Genomic DNA, 25023 nt, shown 5'->3' on the forward strand with positions numbered 1-25023 from the left:
CTTCTTTTGTTCTCACTAAACTCCGTTCTACTTCGCTGCTGCTGCATCTTTTCAAAATGCCTTTGTTTCATCCTTTATTCTCCTTCTTATTGATCAGTGTGCTCGATGCTGCTTTGTGACTGTGTCCCTGACTCTTGTTGGACAGTGATGTGTTCACAGGCTGTGGGAGCTTCCAAGACTTGAAGGTCAGCTTCTCACCAGGGCCGTTTGAATACAAGATGCCACCACACTCACTTTGTTCTTTTTATACAATGCAATACTGTTTGTCTGCTGACATTCAAGGTAAAGATGCCCCATGGAGCTTTCTAGTGTTTATTTACATTCAGCATTATTCTCCAAAGCGCAGTGTGTGCATCCTTTAGGTATAGAAGGCATGTTGGGTTAATTTCCTTCTCAGAAAACAAGTATTTTAAACCCAGTTTTGTGTACTTCCACGTTTATAAGCTTGCAATCCTCTTCTTCCATGCATTCTTGATTGCATCGCAGTATTTCTTGCAGTGTACAGATAAAAAGTGTGACCTACTCATAGAAACAATCTCAGCAGTGCTACTAGAGGTCCCAAACTCCATAAGGGAAGCTTTTTAATGTTAATGTAATTCTTAACGTACACATCCTACATCCCTCCTGCTGAGTCGTCCCTGAATACCTCATTTATAATGATTCATACTTGTGTTTACGAGAGAGGACACTGGCGGTTGGACCAGCCATCTGTAATGCCAATTACTGAGGCCTTTTCTCTCCTGCAGAACATCTGTTAATCTGTGTACCTTACCTCTTTGTGAAGCCCACCAGGGAGCTGCTGTCCCGCAAATCCAGGTGTACATGACAACACGCGTCTGTAGCGGCTTGCTAATTAGCGAGTGGCCATTTGACCGGTTTTTAAACCCTCTCTTTGTGACCCCATGGGAAACTTGAGAACTTCAATCAGTTTATGAAAGCTTTTTCAGAGTCACTTTAATTTCCCTGATTGGACAACTAAATCGAATTTGATTTAGCTTTATAGATACATCACAAAAGAGTTGAACATGACATGAATGGTCATTACAAAACAGCAGGATGATTCTTAGGTGTCCTGCGTGAAATCAGTTTGAATCTAATACTGTTAAACACTGAGTGAATACTAACTACTGCCTTTTGTCTAAGCACAGAACAACAACAATGTCCTCCAAATGGACTGATGCAGACCGGTGGAGAAAAATACCAGAGATGGAATTTATTGCATTTATAAACAGGAAAAATTAGGTCACTACAGACGGCTTCTAGCAAACACCGTTTAGTTAAAGACCTCCTCTCAGTCTGCTCCAGATGGACTTTGTGTCACAAAAGCGTGAATGTGGGCGTTAATGTGAAACACAGAGCAGAGGCCCGTGCTGCTCCCAGACACACCAGAAACCAAAGGCCTGTGCAGACGGAGACTCTCGCTCTCTCTGGCAGTTTGGAGTCACATTGCATCTCCGTGCAGCTGTTGGCTCTTTTGACAGCTTCCACTGTGTGCATGACTTGAGTCCAGAAAAAGCCCCCTGGTCCCCAAACTTCAGCGTTCATTGTAAGTGAGAGGACATGCTTGACAGCCCTATACCGAATCTCCACACAATCAATGTTTTGACAGTCATTCAATAAAGATAGCAGAGCTTGTTGTACATTTTCGCCGGTTTTCTCAGCAACACTGGACGTCCTTCGCCGGATGATTGGTGCTTTGTTAAGGGTCTCAATTTAAAATTTAGAGCAGATGGATTGCATGAACTATAGCTCACATGCACACTGGCAAAGACAGACATAGGGAGTGTAATTCTCTGGCCAGCTGGACATTTCTTTACTATAATCAAACGGAGAAGTTTAAAACATGCACAAAAAGGTGAAACTTGTTCTAGGAGTCCATCCAAATTCCTTTTCTTTTATCTGGTGATTTTCAAACTACACATTTAGTTAGAGATTTGCACTTAATACTTGTTATCAGTCTCTGCCAGGGCTATTTGCCCGCATGGCCAATGTGGCAGTAGTTTAAAGTAGAACATCAATTCATTAAAGGAGTTTGTGCCTGCCAGTTTTTCCGTGTTATTCTGCCACTCTGGATGCCAACATGTAGCTTTGTGGCTTGGATTTTATGCCAACTGATCTTTAGGATGTCATGAATTTCACCCTGAATATGTTATGCTGTATTCGTATCCAACTCCCTTTAGCCGGAGAGATGTGGCAGTGATGTAAAGCCCTTTGAACGCGCTGGCCGAACCCCGTCTATCTGTGGCTCTGCTCCCAAATGGTGACAGCCGGCTGACACATCTCCTGGTTGCTATTTTTCCACTTCCTAGTTATTTACCTAGCTGGAAATGTCACTAAGGAGGTTTTGGTAGGCAGCCATTTTCCTTTGCCTTCACCTCCTGTCTCTTTTCCCCATCTCATCTCTCTCCCCCTCAGTGCTCCTACCTGTTTCTCCTCTCCTATAACACCGTCATGTGTAAAACTATCTGTCTCGTGCCCTCGGGGGAATAGCCTGACATTTGCACATGGATATTGTAGTCATTTGCTTGCCCTTAAGTACATGAACATACAGATCACTACTTTGCTCTTCAGACATGTGCAAATATCAGCAACCGTGTTCTCACACTCCCTAAGCATATCACCGTGCGCTCTGCATTCATTACTGTGTTCGTTCCTTCCTCAGATCTGGGGCTTGTAACGTGACATTCGGGCAAGTTTGGTCTATTTCAAGAGTGTTTCATATCTAACCATGTCTATTTGTGTAGATGTGCAGTTGATTCTTTTTCCATTACTTCCTTTATATGCTTTTATGCAATGATTAACCCGTGTATAGAGGTTCATATTAACTCTCATCATCATAGACCCTGAAATACTTCTAACTTTTAAGAGTAAGAATTGAATTTGTAATTGCTCTTTTCAAACCGTAAGCACAATGCAATCGGCTCTGTATGCATGCTATCATTAGATCGTTGCACAGTGCAGTATTAAAGCAGTAATTTGCAGAGATTCTAAAGCAATTTGGTATAGTTTTATGACAATTGCTGAGATCCCAACCTCGTCTTTATGTGAGGTGAAAAGTAGAATTTGAATTGGCTCTAAAATCAACGGAAATCAACGGAAATCAAGCTGTTATATCACTGGAGTCTATACACATACTTAGTCCTGAAGTAGTTTGATAAAGAAAGGATTCATTTAATGTACAGTGCAATTCAATTTAGGAAAAACCAAATAAGAATTGCCATTGATCTCCACTTTAATCCAAGCAGCACATAGAAGATAGAACTGGAAGTCAAAATGGATTGCTTTAGGGGTATAATGTGCACAACAGAAGCCACCAGATGTATAAATTAAACATATACCGTACAATGTTTTTGTATATATTATTAAGGATCTAGAACAGGAGGAGACCGGTAGTATAATGTGCACACACAGAGGTACAAGGAGCTGAACTAACCTCATTAAACTGTCCTAACATGTCTGCAGATTTCATGGTTTTGAATACTTAATGCACGTGAGCATGTGCTGTAGAGGTGAAATCAATTCAAGCTGCAGGAGGCCAACAAATATTTATATCTAATCAGTCACTTTGTACACAAAACGTGCTAACACTGCCACAGGAGGGGTTGCCATTACCACAATTACTGATAAATGGGACTTCAGCTCCAAGAGCTGCTTTAATAACTGGGTATACTTTGGTTTCACAGGCAACATCTCACCTGTTTTTACACATAATCCAGCCGTGATGTGCTATTTCCACATCATTTGTACTTTAAGCGTGCAATAGCCTGTTGATGACCGGTTTCATTTTCTGATCTGATCACTAAAACGTTAGGAGGGAAATTACTGCAGAACTACTCTATATTTTTCTCCACACCTCCATTCCTTTAAAAATCCACTTTCTCTCCATCAACTCCACTCTCAATGCCGTTCATTCCTTTTTCGCCCTGCACTTATATGCTATTCAATGTCTTTGTCTGAGTGTGCATCTCCCTGTGCAGCTGGAGGAAGTCATTGCTGGAAATCCTACGTACTCTTGAGACAGAAACTGCAGGAACGGCATTGTGTGTGTGTGTGTGTGTGTGTGTGTGTGTGTGTGTGTGTGTGTGTGTGTGTGTGTGTGTGTGTGGGTGTGGGTGTGGGTGTGTGTGTGTGTGTGTGTGTGTGTGTGTGAATGAATAAAAGGCAGCCTGTATATGATTGCATCCATTTCAGAGTCTCTGTGGATCAGTGTGGGAAGGTTAGAGTCGACCGATGCATGCACATGAGAGAGACCCTTAATGTGTGTCTGTGAAGGAGAAAGAGGATCGTATTTTAGGAAAAACTTGAGCATGACCCAACCATTCCTCCCAATCTCAGGACCAGATGCTGCTGCCTGACAACCTGTGGTTCAAAAGGAGATAAGCCGGACTCATCATTAGGTGTGCCACCATGAGACACATCCAATGATATCTGCTCATTTAAGTCCTTTAAAAAGCTCTTGACTGCATGGGATTTATAATGGAGGAGAGAGCCAGGCTGCCTTATCCCTGAAGAAGCAGATGTCCCTTCTTGCAAGGAGCACTTGCAAAGGTGTAAATATAACCCGACATATTGTAGAAAATACACATGCTCAGCACCACAGCCCGAGTGGACGAAGTCTTTCTTTTTAGAAATAAATTGGCTTGGTCCAAACCTTTCTCTGGACTCTGTTTTGTACATCACTGCATATTTCTGCGGTGTTGAGTCACTTAGTGCTTGTTAGTGGGTTTCACTATACAAGTGCAAGGTCAACATGCCATATACCTCGTTACTTTGTGTGTGTGTGATCGAAGTAGGGGGTAGGAAGTTGCCATTAGCCCCCCGACTTCCTGCCCCTGGCCCAATTTAGTGTCTCGGCAGGGGTGCTCTAGTCACTATGGTCTCCAGTTTACCCGGTAAAATGTTGGCACATCCCATCATTGGTTCCATTGATGCACTTACTCAGTTTCTGTACGGGACCGTAGTCACCTGGTTATATAAATCTGTGTCTTCTGCATATTTATGGCTGCATAACTCCGACAGAATAGGAGAGATCAGAGCCTTGGTTGTTAAATCGGTGCAGGATCTGATCTCCCGGGACTGGGTTTCACTTATTCAACACCTCTGTTTCATTTTTCTCTTTCTTTTCGAAATCAATTATGCATCTGCATCTGGTTACAAGACCAGCGTGCTTGTTATGGATATGTTGCAGCACACTCTTGAGATTGAAGCCAGTGAAGTCAACAATGTTTGGAAAGCCCCAGTGGTTTCTCTCTCTGACCTGACTTAGTTCTTGACCCACAAACCTTCACCTCAGCTTCTCAAGTCTTTCTGCTCTTGTGAGCAAGTTTGACAATGGCTTTATTGAAACCATGTGGAAAACAAAAGACTTTTCTGGCTGAGTTTACTTGAATTGAGTTAAGGAGATCTTAGAAATCCTTTATTTAACATTCAATGAACAATGTGATGATTTAAAACAACTTAATCCACTTCATGGACTTAGATAAGTGTCTCCTGAGCATTGATGCATATTCTCTCATTTATGTAAATATACTCATCTTCTCTTTCCCTTCCCTCCTTCTTTATATTTCCCCTCTCTCCACAGATAAGTGTGACGAGGCCCTCGCCTCCCCCCTGCCTCACACAGCCTTCACCAGCTCGTCTGTCTTCTCCAACGGATATGCTCCCGGATACGCCAAGCTCAACAGGAGAGGAGGTACACACACACACACACACACACACACACACACACACATGCACAGAGAAAGACGTGTGCACATACATGATTATTATTGTCCTTAGGGGGGATGCATTTACACAAATAATGTGGATGGACGAAATATGTAATTCAACTCCATGTACATGCATCTTTAAGAATGATTTTTTACAGATGACACACTGAGAGGTAAATGTCCGGACCGTGATAGAGTGACACGCTCTGTAGTGCTGCACAGCTGCTCTCCTCCTCTTCCTCCTCCTCTTCTCTTTCTCCACGCTTTCTATTCCCTTTAACTTCTCCTCTTCGTGCCTCCCCTCCCTCTCTCGGCTCCCTTCATTATCTCCATGGCTCAGACTGCCACTCATTTCCACATCAGTCCACAGCAAAGACAGATAGGACCACACAATTACATCCCTCTGTTTATATAATTAATAATTCATACTTCCCCATCTAATATAGTCACACCACAGCTGAGGCAACAGCGCTCCGAGCTGGCAAATAAACGGGAGGTAATCTGGTGTGTTTAATCAAACCAATAAAATTATTGCTGAGAGAGGACAGGACTGCTCCTCCTTTAATAATGACACCCAAAAGAAGAGCAACCTGTCAGTGAGTGTGCAAATATACAGCTTGAGAATTATCTCCCCACTTGCTTTTGTATTGGATCTCCTCAAGGATGAAGGACCTGGGCAACATGCTATTGAAGAGAAGTACTACAGTCACACACACATACAGTTTTAAAAGCACATATACAATGTCCAACTGAGTCTACTATAGCATCTGATTCACCTTTCTTAAGAATAAAATGAATCTGTTAAAGGGACCCTATTCTTTTTGGGGGACTTGCCTTTCCTGTTGTGTTTTATATAGGTTTGTGTGCATGTAAATGGTGTGCTAAGGCTAAAATCCCAAAGTTCCACCCTGAGGGAGTTCCCCCCCTGCCTTAAAATGTGTCCATTGGACTCCTTTGTTTTCTTCTGGAACATAGTAACACCCAAGCTTCAATTGGTTAGCACTCAAAGACATTGTACGTGACATCTCTAGGCGGTTGACCAATCACAAAAGAGCCAGGCATCTAACTAATCAAAGCAGTCTGGACTCTGGTTTGAGACAGAGGGTGAATGTAATCCAAAATCTAAAACACAAAGCAAGCCGTAGACATTTTGCTGTTTCTCCAGTGAATAACCTTTCAGCCAAAAAAGGAAATCATTTCTCCGACACTTTCTCTACCTGTCATTTTTTGCTTGTAATTAGGAGCCCAACATGTCCTAGTGAGACCTTCCTTTCACACCTTTCACATCGCCATATTTCAGAGAACCAAAGGCCATTACGTGACAGTCACGACTACCACTGTGATGAACTCCATTAGATGTTGACATTAGTGTACCAGAATGGATCCCTACTGAGTCAAGTGTCAGAGCAGCGGGGGAATGAGGGAAAAGGATGAAAAGTTTCATCCTCTCTGTCTCGGTGTCCTCTGGAGAATGACACTGTGTTTGGATGATGAGGTCATCACCTCGTTAGCATACAGCATATGACAGGGGAGGAATATGTAATGAGAAAAGTTCTGCAGGACGAGGTTACCTCCGGAGGAAAACTTCTCCATGAGGATTAGAAATGTGTCTCCAAATCACTTTCTCTTTTCTTAAATCTCATTATATCTGCTGTGAAACGAGACGCCGCTAAAGATTTTAATCAATGTTGTTATTTCTCATCAATACCAAACAGAAGTTGAATTGTGCTTGAGTCAAAGTAACATAAAAGCTGTATTTCTATTGAGTTTGTAACATTGTTTTCGGCCTCTTCTCCTGCAGCGGTATAATGGTTTTCCGACTGGAGAACTGCAGGATTGTACCCCTCGCTCGCACATTTATTAATGAAAACAAGTATGCGGGCAGCAGCAGGGGTCTGCTCCAATTCCCCTACCCACACACATTTTCACAAACTCATGCTCACACACTCGTACCATAAGAAGGGGTCCTTCAAAGCAGCAGCATTAGGCAGCCAAATGTGCCGTCAGCGGCAGGAGTGGGTGCTGATAAGCCAATCTACTCCAATCTCCCAATAGCTATCAAACAGGGCAGGCACATAATCAATGGTAATAACACTCATATTAGGTTTGTGTTGTGAATGCTGACAGCTATTTGGTTTTAGGCTTTAGGCGTGTGTGTCTGGTGTGTGCTTCTGTATGTTCATTTCATTCTTATTCTATATATACTGTATGTGCATGAACGAGAGTGAGGGAAAACGATGCCATAACGATTTTCCCGCAGGCAGCTGTCTGCCAGCCCGTCATCGGGTCCTGCTGACACACACACACACACACACACACACACACATTGTGTGTGTGTGTGTGTGTGTGTGTGTGTGTGTGTGCATTTGGGTGTGTGATTTTAGCATTGTGTATGCTGAGGGAATGCTTTGCTGATATCTAAACACATTCTGACTAACATACTCATTATCATATTCCTTAATGCTTTTTGTCTTTGTTAGGAAATCACATCCACTCACAAGCTGTTGTGTTGTGTGTAAGCTAACATCAGTTGCTGTGTTGTATTATTAAATCAGCTGCATTATTATAACGGTAGGATGAATCAGGCAAGAGCAATTACTGCCTCTGGAGTTTGAGGACTAAAAGATTGATAAAGACTCTCCCTTTCTCCATCTGTTTTTACCTAATTCCTTCCATCGTTTACCCTCACCTGTCTTGCATTTCCTTTCTTCAAACCCATCTCCCAACATCCACCTGTTCCCTCTCCATATTTGTTCACCCTCTCTTCTCTCAACTTCCATTAAACCAATCCTCCCGGACACCATGGCCCTCGTGCTCATCCCTCATGATTCTCTGTCACAATCACTGCTTTCATCTACCCTCTCAAATGTGCACTCTCCCACCTCTTCACTGTGTCTTGTGTGAGACCCTGCACATGAAGAATGTCAGACAGAGGGAAAGGTGGCCCTCTTGCAGCCATGGTCCATTTGCACAGAGAAAGGAGGAATGAGCAGGAACATAAAGAAGGATCTTCAGATCTTCCCTAAGCACATAGGATCACTGGGTTTAAAAATGGAACGCTTTCAATATTAAACACACACATTTAGCTCACAGAAAATAAATAAGAAACACATTTTGTCTTTGAGAGAAGACGGTGTGTGTGTGTGTGTGTGTGTGTGTGTGTGTGTGTGTGTGTGTGTGTGTGTGTGTGTGTGTGTGTGTGTGTGTGTGTGTGTGTGTGTGTGTGTGTGTGTGTGTGTGTGTGTGTGTGTGTGTGTGTGCGTACCTGCTGGCATGTGTGAGTGCATATGCCATGTATGCCCACGTCGTTGCACATTGCAGACATGGCCAGGAATGAGATTTGGCCGCTAATCACTAGCAGTTGGCCATCCCATTTTCTTTCCTCTGTGATCCTCTCTCCTACGCACTGTCTGCTCCCTCTGTGTCCTCCATCACATCCTTGCCTCCCCCTTTCTTCCTCTCCATCTCAATTTCCCTCCATACACTTCCTATTTTCTACAGTAACATTGTCAATCCCACACTCCATTTTCTTGGCCTGGCCTCTTTCCTTTCTTCTCAGAACTCATTATCTGTTTTTTTTATCCTCACTCACATTCCCGGCCCTGATGCATACTTCTCAAAGTGTTTCCAAACTTTCCACCGGTTCCCTCGTATCAAACAAAGAATGTCACAGCGCTGCTGTACAACTCCGCTCTGACTTTCTGTACAATTAACCAGATCCCCCCCCCAATCCTACGCCAGGCGTTGCTTTTCACTCTCTGTCATCTGGCAAAGTTGTTTGATGTCTCTAGTCGTCACAGTCATCCATCGATAATGGCGGTCCGCTTCTAATTAAATTACTCCGTCTTCATCCGCTCCCTTTGCTCCATGACAGAAAGATGAAGCACTAGCAGAGGGCTAACCAGCTGTTTTCTCTCTGCTCCCTTTTTCCGGCGGCCTTGCGTCCTAATTAATGAAGCTGTTATACTTTCTGTTAATGCGGTGCTGGTTGTTATGAGAAGTAGCATCTTTGATAAACACACTCTCACATGTTCTCTCGAGGCTGCTACACACCAACAACAAGGCGTCGCAGGGGGTGTGTTTCAACCTGCAAACAAAGTGTGTGATGTGTTCGCGCACACCCACACACACACTCCCACGCTGACAGTAAGTCAGAGGAGAGATGTTCTCCTGTTTGATGCTCTGCCTTTGTCACTTTTGCTTGCTGCTCGTCACCTGTCCAAAATCACACCGTGTCTGCGTTACTCACGCTTTCCCATTAACAATAAAACATTTTCTACTCTCAAACATTTCCAAATGTTCGCCTCACTATCTTGCTGACTTGCTCTTTCTGCTTCCCTGCACTGTTTACCCTTTTCCTCCCATCTGACTCATTTTCCACCATCAGTACTGTAGAAGCGTTTACCCAGCCAGCCAGTTGAATTAGACTTCCTGTTTTCCATTTCCCGGCTGCGCTGTAAAAGTTAAAATCCTCTATGTCATCATCACACACACACAGATGTTCACACTCCACTTCCCATTAGTGGTCACATTCTCTGGATTATACATATGAAATAAACCTTTATTAATCCCCCAAGGGAAATTCTCTTTCTGTGTTTCCATATCCGCTCCCCAGGAGAATGGATAACCCCGTAACTGGTCCAGTTTGGTGAGCTATTATCTTTGTCGAAAAACAGACAAAAGGAAAGTGTTTGATTTAGGTTCAAAGCAACAAAAGGGAGCTTTCATACCTTTGCCTGCTGTCCGGTCTAATGGCTCCTAGCTGAAGGCTTCCTGAACGCTGTGAACTGAGATTTGAAACAAGAAAAATGTCTGCACAGATTACATTATTTGACAGTTTCAAAAGGCAGACATTTTTGGCAACGGTTCCCAGAGGGCACTTCCTGCTTCGATTTTCTCTTCATAATGTTCCCCGGCTTTTTCTTAATCAGCACATTGCTGTTGGGACATCGATCTATTCTTTGTTGTGCCTCTTTTGCATCCAAAAGAAACATAATGTAGCTTACTAATTCTAAGAGACATTGCTCAACAACAGTATAAATGTTCCTCTGTATGAAGCTACACAGTCTTAGTGTGACAGTATTTGTGGGGTTTTTCCAGCACTGGTATCGGTACACTGGCTCCAACTGTGCTACCACTGCAGGGTTATCAGTGTCATCACAGATAGTTGTTTTGCAAGCTTGGAGAAACTCCTGGCATGTTTTTTTGTCCTCGATTTGATCCTTTTATCTCTGAAATAGCCGCTCCGTGTGAGTTCTATTCGGCCAGTTTTGACCTGTGAAGGGCATCCTCACACCGGGACGTTTTCACCAGGTAGCAGAATAATCTGATTTCTAATACACTTATAAGAAATGCCAGTGTCAGTGTTTTTAATGGAACTGGTCCCAATACAAATACAATATGGGACATTGTGGCTGTAGAGGTGTTACATAGTGACATAGTTTAAGCCTTTGATGAATGGGCTGATAAACTGCTTAGGTATCAATACGAGTAGATTTCCCTGGAGTGAAAAAAACATATTGGATTTTCAGCTTTGTCTAAGTTCATTAAAAGACGTTCGATGTTTCTGACGGGGGCTATTAATAAATAATCTTAGTTTGCATTCAGTCATTAATTGTTAGTTAGTAAAACATCAGACATTTAGGAAATGCCCATGAAGCCTCTTTATCTTGCTTCTGACTAACAGTCCAGAAAAAGCTCCTTCTCCTTTATCCTGTTTGGTACTTTTTATCCATCTTTTGTCCTGGTTCTGTCTCCTGATCTTTTCCTCTCTTGTAACTTCCCTTTCTGCTTTTCTTCCTCTTGTCCTCAAAGGTGTTTCTTTGACCTTCTCCGTTCCCTTATTCTCTCTCCTCCCCTCCTCCTGCTCCTCCTCTCCTCCCTGAACATCTGTGTGTGTGACAGGTGAGAGAGCGGTGACAGTCCCCCGACTCTCCTCCTCCTCCCTTTTCTCCTCCCGTTTTTCTCCTCCTTTTATTTGTCACTGATGCTCTTAGTTTCGCTCTCTCTCACTTCCATTTCCCCGTGGCCAGTCTCCTCCATCTCCACTTTATTCTGTCAACCTTTCCCCACTTCTCCCCTCTCTCCCTCCGGCTTTCACCTTTCACTGCACATCTTTCCTTTTTTTTTATATAGCTCTCTTCACCCCCTTCTAACCTCTGTCAAGCTGCCCCTCTCCCCTCTCATCTGTTCTTCTTTTCTCCTCCTCTCTGATCTATGACAACATTTACCCATCTCACTTATCTGCTCGCTTCTCTCCATCCTTAATGCATGTCCCTTGTTTCTCCCCTGACCTCTGTTTTTAGCCCGTCTTTCCAAATTGCTTGCCATCACTTTGCACGATCTTTTGAACCTGCACGTCTCTCTGGACTTTTCAATAGGTCTGACTCTCTCTCTTCACCATCTGTTACTTTTGGTAAGCCTCTGACCCTAACATGCCTTCTCCTCCATCCCTCCCCTCCAACTCTTTTTCCCTAACCATTACCCTGTCCTTTCATTCACCCATTTAAGTCATGTTCACACTGACAGCAGCACTTCTTCAAAAACTCCTGGTTCATTTCAATGAGGATGAGAGGTGGGGCTCTATTAAACCCTGGCTCAACTTTGGACCAAACTAAATGCCACGTCCACAATGCTGTGGGCTGACCATAAAATAAGATGTTAATTCAGTGCAATATACAAATCTCAGCAAGCATGTATTTGTTAAAGGCTAAACAGGCATGTGTTTTAATACCATTATAATATGATACTGATCACTCATGGATGTATGGACTTGACTGTAAAACAGAGGGAGCCGGTGTTAGAGGACAGGTTTATGCGTTGCTGTTCAGGAATGAGAGACAGGTGAGAAGGACTCCGGTGAATACTGGCGGTAAAACCCAGAGGCATCTGTTTCGACGGGTGCTGAATTAATATTTGGAAAGTGCTCAAGCATTGTAGCGGACCCAGAAGGGAAAGAGTGGGGTGGCTGAGGTGTAGAAACGACCTGTGCAGGACATATACCGTAGCATGTTTTTATTTCAGTGCAAATTCCAGTTAAAAGGCCCCCAGTAGTGGAAGTGTGGTCACTGTGACAGTAGCACTGCAGGACCCGTTGTAATAGAGATTTGAACCTTGATTCCCACTGACCGGTAATGTCAGCACGTCCCAGAGGAATCCATTCTGAAGAAAAACAAGGCTTTCATATCTGATATTTGACCTAACAATTGGGTTTGTCAGTGAAGTGTTTGAGTATGTTTCCAAAAATAGTCTTACCCATATTTCTCTGGCACTTTCACAGGAATATTTCCCTCTACAGCCACTTTCCTGCCATCCTGGCCTCATACATTACACACATTTGAACTCTTACTCTCTCATGTTCTAAACTTTTTCCAATCATTTCTTTATATCATTTTAAACCCAGTCTTATTTTCCATTAATATTGTCCAGCGCTGAATGTCTTCAGTTTATCTGTTCTCCCATGTTTCACCCTCTTCCCTCTGCTCTGTTCGCCTCCCCTCTTCACTCATCTATCACCTTCTTTACCATAACTACATTGTTCCCTTTCCATCCTTTTTCATCCCACTGGCATGCTATCTCATCTCTTCCCTCCCCAGCATCAAAGCCATAAAATAACCCCTCTTATCACTCCCTCTTCTCCTCTGCTAGTGCATCTCTCTTACTCCCTCTCGTTTCCATTTCTCTGCCTCCTCCTCGTCACTCTTTCCGAAACCCCATCCTCTGATCTTGTTCGTAGCGTCACTTGTCCGCTCAGCTTGCTTTCTTAATCTATATTTTCCACTGTCTGTTTGCTTATCACTGTGGCCCCGCCCCTCCCAAACCCAATGTGTCACCCTCCACTCCCTATCCCTTTTTGATGGTGTTTTATCCGTCTAAAAGAGCGGCTTTGCTGAAACGGGTTTTTGAGGTATTGACGTTTCCACTGATATGGACCTGGTTATCTGTCAGGGCCGGGGCTGGTGTGTAATGGCTCTGTAATTGGATAAGATATAGGATTTTTAGCGGGGGGGGGGGTGGGGGGGGTACATCACATATTGCCTCAGCTTTCTTTTTTATCATATCACTATCATCTCTCATGCCTCCTTCACAACGCTCCTCTCCCACTCTTTTTTTTGGGTCTTGCTATCTCCCTTTCTCTCACTTTGTCCCCGTTGATCCGGTTTCTCTCTCTCTATCTGTCACTCTCCTTCACTTGTGCTTTCAGTCCGTCTCTTTCTTATCTGTATTTGTGTCCTTTTTGGAAAAAAATCCATCACGAGAATCAAAAGAGACAGCCGTGACATGGCCGGGTCTCAGTCCATCCACCACCCACTCACCCGGTAATCATTTCACACTCACATTCTGTCGCAGGCCCGGCTGCTTTCACTGCTTGGTGTGTGTCTTTCTGAGGGCTCTAGTTTTAACATATGTTATAATTTAATGCACTCTTTATGCATATTTATCACATTTATCACACTGTTTTAAATGCTCTGTATCCTGTGTCACACCTTAAAGGTTTTTGGTTCGCTTTCATTAAAATAGAAATGGCATTAGGTTCCTGTCCATCATTTTTCCTGCTCTTCTGTCTAGCTGTTGCTTTTGTCTCTGCAACATTAAACCTGAGGCTCATTTAACCTGTGAGGTCCAAGGGAGTCTGGCCCAGCCTCAGTTAGACACCTTGAGGTGTGAAGGGGGACAATATTTTGGAGGACACGTGAATATTTCTCTGGTAATCGAAGCAAAGTCACAAGGTTTCAGCTAGACGGCGACTGAGCATATTAAAGTACCAACACAGACAGAAGACTCTGTGACCATAGGGAAATAGCACTGCATGAGCTGCACTCATTTTCTTCAAAGCAATATTTCACTTCTTTCCATCTTAAGTGCACCTCAGATCATAAAACTCTGTTTAAAACCCCTGCTTTTATACCACATGAAAGGTGGAAATAAGAGGTAAAGACAAGGTCAGAAATGTTTACTCTCAACATTTAGAACATGCACTTCCCCCTATTTATATGGTACATTTTCAGATCATTTAAAAATATTTCCACCAGAGTGAAATATCACTTAAATCTGCACTCCTGGATGCTCGTATTGAACCAGAGATTAGCTGCAAATATGTGCAGATAACCGTGTGTAACTGTCAGTATGAAGGGGCTTCTATCTGTGACTCTATTTGCATTTTTTCATATTTTTATTTCCAGGAAATGTGTCATCCCAGCTTTACTCTGTGTAAGCACTTTGTGATAAATACATTTCAGCCGTAACCCAGTGTATATGCTGTGCTTATACTCCTATCATACTTTGCATTCTTGGCCTCAGAGTTGTAACTGAACATATCTCTATGAAAGTGGACTCCCCGAGTGCCATTATGTCCTCCATACCGATATTAAAACAGGAATTCATCCTGGTATGTCATTCATGCTGATGCAGCTCTTCAAAAAGTCAGGGTTTCTGCTGTGTTAGACGGGGAGCAATTATATATTTATACTTAGATATTTTTTAAGCAAATGTCTGGGCTGCTCCCTGCTGGACACTGACCATTAATAATGGGGAGGTCCATAACGTTGTTGCTCCACATTCTCTTTGCTAAATGTCATTATGTCGGGACCATGCTGCTGCTCTGTGTGTCTCTGACTCGAGAGCTGGTCGTCCCTGAACAGCAGCAGCAGATAAATAATAATGCATAACAGAAGAAAAAACCACCTACTCTTGCTACTATTTAATCAATTAAACCAGGGCAGAGCCATTTGACCTCACAGAGAAGAGAACTGTTAAATGAGGGATTTGAAGACCACCTCTGATCTCGCTCTCATTATTAAATGTCACTGCCTCCCCAGGTGCTGGTGGGTGGTCACCTTTGGACAGTGACCATTATCAGTGGCTTCAGGTGGACCTGGGCTCCAGGAAGCAGGTGAGCGCCCTCGCCACTCAGGGCCGTTACAGCAGCTCCGACTGGACCACGCGGTATCGCCTCCTCTACAGCGACACAGGCAGGAACTGGAAACCATACCACCAGGACGGCAACATCTGGGTGAGTGGATGACAAATGTGTGTGTGTGTGCAGATACTGCTATCAAACCCTATTCAGACTGCCAGCCCAAATCCATTTTTGGCATATCCGGATCCCATTGTAATTGAGTTTAGAAAGTCTGGACAGCAAAAACAGCGCATAGAATGCAATCTTTGCAAATGGGATCTCTACAGATGCATCGTGGTCCGGGTGCTCTGGCTGTATAGATTACATTTGAAAGTGTATTCTGTGGAAGTGCTGAGCAGAATCTGAGCTCCTAGTTGCAATGCACAATTGGGGACAATATGGATGAGGACAGCAGTCTGTGGACAGACACTGTGTGTGTGATTAGCACCGGATCTGTTGGGTTAAAGAGCGTATTTGAGACATAAATCCCAACTGTTAGTCCATCCAAAACAGCTCTACAGTTGGCTCTTTACATATATTTCATTCCCCTCTCCAGTCTTTTTGTTGTTGTTTATCGATACAGGTGAGATGTGTGTGGTAAAATCACTAACATTGTTTTATGTTAGAATGGGAATTTAAAAGACACTCAGCTCTTATTAAAAATAACACAGTGTTTCCTTGACATTATCATTAAAATACGAAGGCTTCCTTTCCAGCCTCTGATAACCCCTGAGCGAAAAACCTTGTGTGGGAGTGCAACAGCGTGGTGCACATACATATTCATCAATTCATTAGCTCCGTTTTTACCAAATGTAACATCTCAGCCACGCAGCATATGCACGCACCGAGGGGTTCTGGATTGAAAACACCGTGTTTGAACAACATGTGGAAATTAGCTTTTAGCACATTATTCCTTGACATTTTATGCATGTGATCTCTTTGTGGCTATTTCGTTGCCTGTTCTAAACCAACAGACCTCCATTACCCGGTGTGAGTAAGCACTTGAGTGGGGCATCCAACGATCCGTGATCATTATCTAATGGGTTAAAGGCTCCCAGTATTCAATGCTGTACGCTGGAGAGCTGCAGGTGATAACAGTTGGGCTTTCATCGAGAGGAGAGGAGAAGAGAAGAGAGGAGAAGAAAGCCCCGTCAGGAATTATGTTCATACACCAAGCTAGCCAGCATACTCAACCTACATTTAAAAAGGGAGAAGGTGTGTGCTGTGTATCCCACCCCACTTATAGCTGTCAATGTCCTCTTTTTTAACTTAGTTTATTGGTCAGGGACAACACACAGTATAGATGCATGTTTACAAAGTCAAGTACATATCGTATGGTGCAGCATAAATAAAAAGCAGCCCAGTTAAACATTGAAAACAGCCTATACATGCAGCAACCACGGCATATTTTAGCTGAGAGGAAGAATCCTTGAAAGATGGAATAAACAGAAGCCGACCTCGCTGACCCCTGTTTCAGGAAATTCACTTTCTATCAGGATGTTATTAAGCAGTGACTCCGATAAGGGAAATGTATTTTCTAAAATGCAGGAAAATAGTTCAAGTTGTTAAATTGGCTTTCCTGCCAGTGATGGAGTCCAGTGTGTCCCCTCTAAACACACCACGCTTTCTAATAATGACATGACATCCTAATATTTTAAATAGCACATCAGCTAGTTGCTCGTACACAAGTGTCCCTGACATGCCTCATTCTGCGCAGCATCTTTAAACGAACAATTCTCTATTCATTTAGAGCCTAAATAAAGGTTATGTGCATCATTAAATTCTAAGCAAAAAAGGATTTGACATTCAGAATCTCACAAAATAAAACGATCCAATGCACAGCGTCTTTTGCTTGTGTGCATTTTGCCTCTCTGCATTCCTCCCCTTATATATTCATCATGTTTCTCTCTTTTATTAATGTAAGTCTGCATGCAGTGACAAATATGGATCATTAACAGTTTAAAGTAAATTAAGCTGTTGTTTTTGTGCGCTGCATCATAATTATTTGCAGATTATTACTTATTCAGGAGTGTTTCCTTGCTGCCATTTACCCTGATTCATTGCCTCTAATATCTATGCAAAACCTCCAAAACACATTCATCTTTGAAATATTCCCAACTATGGCCAACTTTATTTCCCCTGTTTTCCTCGTTGTATGACACATATATTGCTTTTTTAATTTATTGCCAGTGTAATTTAAAATATTGCTAGTGTAAACAAATCCAGAGCCAATAATTCTCAGCTGGGCGTACACCATCAATAACCTTCGGTGGCGTAACAAGCAAAACTGGAGCCATTAGTTTCTCTTTCTCTCGTCTTGTTTGGTAGATGTGTGGGATTGCAGCAATGCGTTCCCACAGACACACACATGCATACACACATTCCTGTACTGAAGCTCAAACTATAATAAGACCCTTTTTTCTATGTGTAAAGGGTCGCAATATTGCAGCAAACGGTGCTATTGATCAAAGGAACGCATTTGGATGGTAGGGCGCTTAAAGCAACTTAATGCAGCAGAGCTAGCACACACACACACACACACACAGACACACACACACACACACACACACACTCACAGCTACCATCAGGCCCTGTTTCAGCCTATTCAATCACATTCCCCTCAATCCCATTCACCTCTGGATGAGCTGCTCACAGCGATCCCCGGAGAGAGAACCACCTGTCCTGCAGTCTTATGCATGAAAGCTCAATTCGGGCACATTTCACCACCAATCACCACCTGCCGTTACCCCACGCTGATGAGTTAACTCTTTACCCGCCAAACTAAAAGAGCACCTTCCAGTCCAAGCAACAGCGTGGAAGCTTAGAGTCACCGGGGGGGATAGTTAGCAAAGCCCTGACGAAGGCAGTATTGGTTTTGTAAAAACATAATGTTTCAGTGTCTCACTAATGTACCGCCGAGGACTCACTGTGACATTGATGGATTACTGCGATAATTAAATCGAGTCCAACAGAAGACAGTGTCTATAAGGGACTGTCAATGAGTGCAAACTTTAATTCATCAGCTACACTATAATCATACTTAAAGAGGAGCGCTCATTGGCTGTAATGGAAGAAGAGGCAGTGGATTTGTTCAAAGGTTACTGAGATGGCATCTAGTGATTATAGTAAATGGACAGTGGGGTTTTTAACCATTACCTCTGATGTGTTGATCTGCAGGTCTGTGCTGTTTTTTTGATTATGTTTTACCACCACGACACACACCACTCTGCCACAGCCTGCTACAGATGTTGGTAATAGTAGCTAGACTTTAAAAAGAAGCAATATGCAAAAAGAGAAAAGGAGGCGACAAGTAAATGCATATAGTTGGGGTTAAATCGCTCAAAAATAACCCTCGGGGCACAAAATAGATGTAATGTATTGGTCAGACCTTAATGACATGCTGTCCTATAATGGGACTTGATGTATAAGTTTGGTAAAAACACCATGCTTGTTTTGTTCAGCTCCACTGGGTGCTAACACATTTTAATTATGTTGTGCTAAATTGCACTTTGGAAATGATGGCAATGAATAAAAACAAAAATAAGATTCACTGATTTATGCATCGTCTGAAGGCCTTCTCTCATACAGACGTGGGGGAAATTACAGGAGACCAGTTGTGGACAATTTGATGTGTATTTTGTCAGTTTTGGAATTATGGTTGAATGCGTGTCACAGTGGGGAAGATAACTAAATGTGATGTGTAGTGAATACTGTAAAGGTCCAGGAAACAAGAAACCACAAAACATTCACGTTAAACATTTTGAGTCACATTTTCATTCCTCACATTTGCTTTCAATAACTCTTATTCTCATAAAGTTCCAACGCGCCCTTCCTCAAAATGTCCTATTGTTTATTAATGAGGATGAAAAGCTTGAAGCTACCAGTCTGTAGGTCGGCTGACAGTAATGTACGTCTCCAATAAACTTGAACTGATACAGGATCAAACAAGGACCATGTGATTTTGGTCTTTTTTGACTAGACTTAATTATACTTTAGTCCATTTAAAAAAGGTTTTCACTCATCTGGAGTCAAGTTGTATCAAATTGGAGCACTTTGAGTAACTCTACATCTATCTATTCAACCAACAGTGGCACTACATATCTAATACCAACATGATACTATGAAATAAAGCTTCTCCCACAGACTGGTGGTTAGCTGTTGTCTTTTCCCCAGGAAAGAAATAATGAGGCGGTGCAGATTATAGTCCAAAGCAAGTTCTTTAAACTATGCTTTTGCTGTAATAAACGTGTTTACCTTCCTCCTCTGGTTTCCACATTTGAAAACTTGCAGCTTGATCTACTTATGTGCGATATTTCACAGTCACTTCAGAGGAATAAAAGTACAGCGCTGACGTTTTGAACCTGAGTGATTTTCCTAGTCGTACGCTTCAAATTGCCCTCCGTGTTTGTGCATCTGATTAAATACAGACTTAAAGTGCCTCATGCATTTTCCTTTCCATTTAGGGATTTGGCTGTCACTTTTATCTGGAGGGCTTACATTAGGAGGAAAGTAAGTGTACATTAGTGCAAGGAACCAGAACGACAACAACAAAGCAATGTGAAATGAATAAAATGGTTAGTGTAAAAACAAAGATAAAAGAGTGCTCAAAATATCTTGCATAAAATGTATGCATTAAGGAGAGACAGCAGATGGCTGTTATGAATAAAAACAAGACTTTGAACACTCTTTTAATGAGGACATACTTTTATATATTAATATTAAACCTAAAAGTCCATCTGAGGTTAAGCTACCATCTTCCAGAACCACTCTGACGTTGGAAATCTGTTGTATGTTAAACACAATATAGTGGCAATGCTATTTCTTTTAAAGCTCCATCATATGCAAATATTTTGAGGACATCACTGTGTCATAACCTCTCTCCTGAATTCATATTAGTATGCATCATATTTGCCACATCACACAGATATTTTGAGGCTTTGAGTCGGTTTTCCTTTCCTTGTGAAGCTTCTGATGTGATCCTGAGTGTGGGAGACAGAATGAAGTGTATCTGAGAGTATCAGGAGTAGGAGACGGGGAAGTATTATGTAAACAGCAATATTTGATTAATTTATTTGCCTCTAATTATAGCTGCACAATGTAGATGAAACCAAATCCATTGCAACTGCTCTGATGTTTGAATAAGGATGATGGTGCTCCTGCTCGGGTTTGTAGTTATTCACGTGCATCATTATGAGTTTTATCAAAGTGCTGCTTCACGTCAGTGACACTGTCAGTGACACTGTCAGTGAAGCAGGAGGAAATATCCTCCTAAAAGTAATGTATTTTGCCAAGAGGAGAACATATAGCCATTGCTTTCTCTCAGATTGTTCATTGTTCTGGAGATAAGCGTTTTTTTTAAGATGAAGACCATATTTAAGCAAGCTTTTGGAGCTCAAGCCAGAGGTTTCCAAGACTCCATGAAATGAGTCGCAGATGGAGATGATCTACAACTAGCAACTGGCTCCAGCTGATAACACGGATTGTGGAGCCGATCAAATGAGCCAATTTACGCCAGAGGAACGCGGAGCACTCGTTTGATTTGTGTGCAAGATCTTTGAGAGGTTTAGCTTTCAGTTTTATTTGTGTATCAACAGATATGGTCCTCCTCATCCTGACTCGTATTGACCAAGCACATAAATTGCTAAAAGAGACACCGACATGTATGAAGTCATGCAAACACATCCACTGACATTTATACTGCTGGCCAACGCTGTGGGGAGTTGTTAGTGGATCCAACGTGTTTGAATATAACTAATCAGACCACAGAGTACGTTGCTGGCAGTCACAGATATGACTTTTTTATGCCTTTTTTCTCCAAACTATTTGATTTCAAGTCTAAAAGTGTAGGTTCTATATCTTCATCCAAAGCGATAACTTCACAGGTTTTGAATGTCAGCCTCTTTAATGTCACTTCCAGATAAGACTTGCATGGGAATTAAAAAATGCTGAGTTTGGATAACGAGGAGGAGGTATCAAAAAAAGATAGTGAACTCTTCCCAGAGAGACGTGGAGGTTTAGTGTGGAAGAACTTCAGAGGCTGCTGTGACATTTTCATAAGACTGTCATGAGCAGTGTACTTAAGGGGCGTTGGACAAGACATTGAAATATTAAGGACACTATTCCAGCCATGAAACATCAATACCACTGTATATATTGTAATATATGTTACATATTGTAGTACATTGTGTACATTTGTACTTTACACTTCTAAACATATCATTTATTTTATTGGATCATTATTTCTCTATTTCAGTTTTACATTATTTTTTATTTTATACACCACCTTATATATTCAGTACAATATGCATTTTATTCAGTTGTTACAGCTCATTGTTTAAATTCTTATGTCGATTTAAATATGTTTGCACAATATTTTGTATGTTTTATTATTTATTTTATTATGTATTTAAATATATTTTGTAGGTTTTATTTATTTCTCCCACGAAAACAGTGATTCTAATGGTAAGGACTGTGTGCAGACGTTGCCACTAAAACCACTCTTAAAATATATCTCTTTGGTCCTTAAGACTGTTGTTGTTGTTGTTGTTGTTGTTGTTGTTGTTGACGATGTCTGTCTGACTCATTTTGCTGAATTAAACCCCCCCCCCTTCCCAAATGGTCCTCATGATTCTTACAACTAATGTCAGAGCTGTGGGTGAGTGGGCAGTGTGATGCACGAGGAGGAGTCGGACATGAGTCTGAAAATGCTGTCCCCTCAAACATCATGTCAAAACACACGAATTATGAGTTGTTAGCACACACGCACACACACACACACACGCACACACACGCACACATGCACACACGCACACACACACACACACACACACACACACACACACACACACACACACACACACACAGCCACTTATGGTGAGAGGTTTTATAGCGAGGCAGGGACAAAGTCTTCACTCCATCAGCGCTGGTCTCTGGTGAGCAGGGGACAGAAGCTGCCAAGTGTTCCCCGCCTGAGTAATGCTCTCTTGAAGCTCTCCTCTGTCCCCCCGTCTGACTCTTTGAGAAGATGAATTCAGTGCGGGGGAATATTATTCCCACAAATGATAATTTAGGGAAGTTCCAGTGCTGATGATGTGACTCCTGATTCATCCACAGTCCTTTTGATTCCTCTGCAGTCAGTAATTATCCAAAATGGAACTGTTTGAAAAAGTATTAAATGTTCTGGAAATGTTTCTAATTTTTCAGCTAAAATGTATGGAAAGCAAAGAAAGGAATTCAGGTCTCTTTGTCACCAGGTCCTTTTCAGCAGGTGAGAGCCGTTAATGAGAGACTCATCTGAATAGCGACGCGCCGGCACATAGCATTCACACACACAAAGGGTTATAATTAAGCCCCAGCTCAAAGAGAACATTGGAAACACCTTGCATGCCTAAATAAATAGCGTTTGATGTGCAAAAACATATGGCACTGGACATAAAGTCAAAGATTATAATGAAACATGCAGGTGTGCAATACAATGCAAGATCAGTGCTCTCTCAAATAGTATATCAGAGCAATGGATAGGACATTAGAAATAAGGACAAGAGGCAGGAAAACGGAAGACATTATGTAATAAGCAACATTATTGTGCAACAGATTGTGGTCTCCACCCGTAGTGGGAAGTTTGTGTATGCACTTGTCACAACGTGGTTAGCCATTGGAAATGTTCTCCCCCATTGAGGCAGCTTTTAGGCTTCAACCAGGCCTTTCCTATCCGCTGTGTTTTACTAATTCAGGCGAGTGACATGTACAACCCGGCAGTCGCCCATGGGACGCACACTGAGAACATTCAGCTCTTTTGGGATATACAAACCGCTTTAGTTTGTTGGAAAGAGGGCAGACAAAGCCATATCCATAAAGAGGCGCTAACTTTAACTTGAAGTGATCGCAGCAGCGGCTAAGGTGGTGTCACACTCGCTTTCTCTCAGAAAACACTTTGTAGTTTTCAACAAAAGCCAGCTGCTCTAAAATAAGTCTTTGTTGAAGGCATTTACACTCACATATGCCCCCACACCTGTCGACAATTCTACTTTAACACTGTCTAAAGATGCATGACTTATACTTAGCATTACAACAGTTTGTCCTTGGCACAGTAGACCCACACACCCCCCACAGAGCTTCACAGAAACATACATTTCTCTATGGCCCTTCTGTTTTGTCCTGTTCACTTGTCGATAAAAACAAAAGACCAGACCAGGCTGGACTGATTTCCCCTGCCTCTGTTTGGAAGGAGCACACACACACACACACAAACACATGCACACACACACACACACACACACACACACACACACACACACACACACACACACACACACACACACACACACACACACACACACACACACACACACACACACACACACACACACACACACAATGGCCCTTACTCCTGGCTGGTCTAACAAAGAGTCCAGCAGCAAACAGCAGAAAATAGCTTTCACTTGTTGTTTCTCAGTATCTGGAGATCTGTTCTCTGGAAAGGCCTGTCTCTGGCTGTCAAAAGAAAGACACACACACTCACACACATTCTGTCTGACACAAACACAGACAGAAATGACAGATGTACATGCAGGAAATGAAAAACATGCAGCCAGGGACAATAAGTAAGTGACTGGGGGAGGAGGCCAGCTGCTGAACCACTAGATAATGGCTGTATACAATATACACAAGGCATGGCATCGTGTGTGTGTGTCTGTGTGTGTGCGTGAGTGCGTGAGTGCGTGCGTGCGTGCGTGGCAGAGCAGACCACCCGGGCTTTTGTTGACCAGCTGTAGTGAACTGATTGGTTTCTTGTTTCTTGATTGACAGCAGCCCAAATGCCCAACATGGACTCTGGCTGGCTCTCAGCTTCCCTCATTATTTTTGTTTTCCAAGTTTCCTCTCCTTGCTTTTCCTCCACTGATCTCATGGATGGCTCTAAATCATGTGCGCTGCTATGATTTCCATCCAATTTTTCCTTTTTCTTATTTATACTTTTAAAACACAGCATGTTATATTGTTGCAGGCATTTAGAAGTTATCCCATGTTGGTTTAAATCTCCCAAGGAGTTTTTAATTTATGTATTTCATGAACTACTGCAGAACATTTTGAAAGTATTTTCTAATGGACACATGCATCAATTTTAAAACGTGCGGAGGGAAACTCACAAAATCCATAAAGCATGTGCACGCATCGACACGCAGCGAGTGAAAACTGAGCGGCGCCTCGGGCACTCTGTGGCCTTTGTTGCCGTAAATTACCTCAGTTCTTGATTAAACAAAACGTCAAAGTGTCTAAGCTCTTAAGTTGCCTAACACACACACTCACTGACATAAACGGTCACACAGACGCACACACACACACTCCATGAAGTGACACACACACAGCCACCAAATTCCCAATTACTCATGGGTTTGCTTGTTAATGATTTGACTTTGG

At 42.5% G+C, this 25023-nt stretch overlaps 1 protein-coding gene across 1 annotated transcript in view; it reads left to right on the forward strand.

The window, feature by feature from the left end:
• cntnap2a (contactin associated protein 2a) overlaps positions 1-25023 on the forward strand; it is a 243676-nt gene that overhangs the window by 90541 nt on the left and 128112 nt on the right. The window contains exons 2-3 of the mRNA XM_063912533.1: positions 5582-5692; positions 15527-15720. Coding sequence (XP_063768603.1) covers positions 5582-5692; positions 15527-15720 — 305 coding nt within the window. The remainder of the gene's footprint in view (positions 1-5581; positions 5693-15526; positions 15721-25023) is intronic.

Source organism: Eleginops maclovinus, chromosome 21 (assembly GCF_036324505.1).
Source record: "Eleginops maclovinus isolate JMC-PN-2008 ecotype Puerto Natales chromosome 21, JC_Emac_rtc_rv5, whole genome shotgun sequence".
NCBI lineage: Eukaryota > Metazoa > Chordata > Actinopteri > Perciformes > Eleginopidae > Eleginops > Eleginops maclovinus.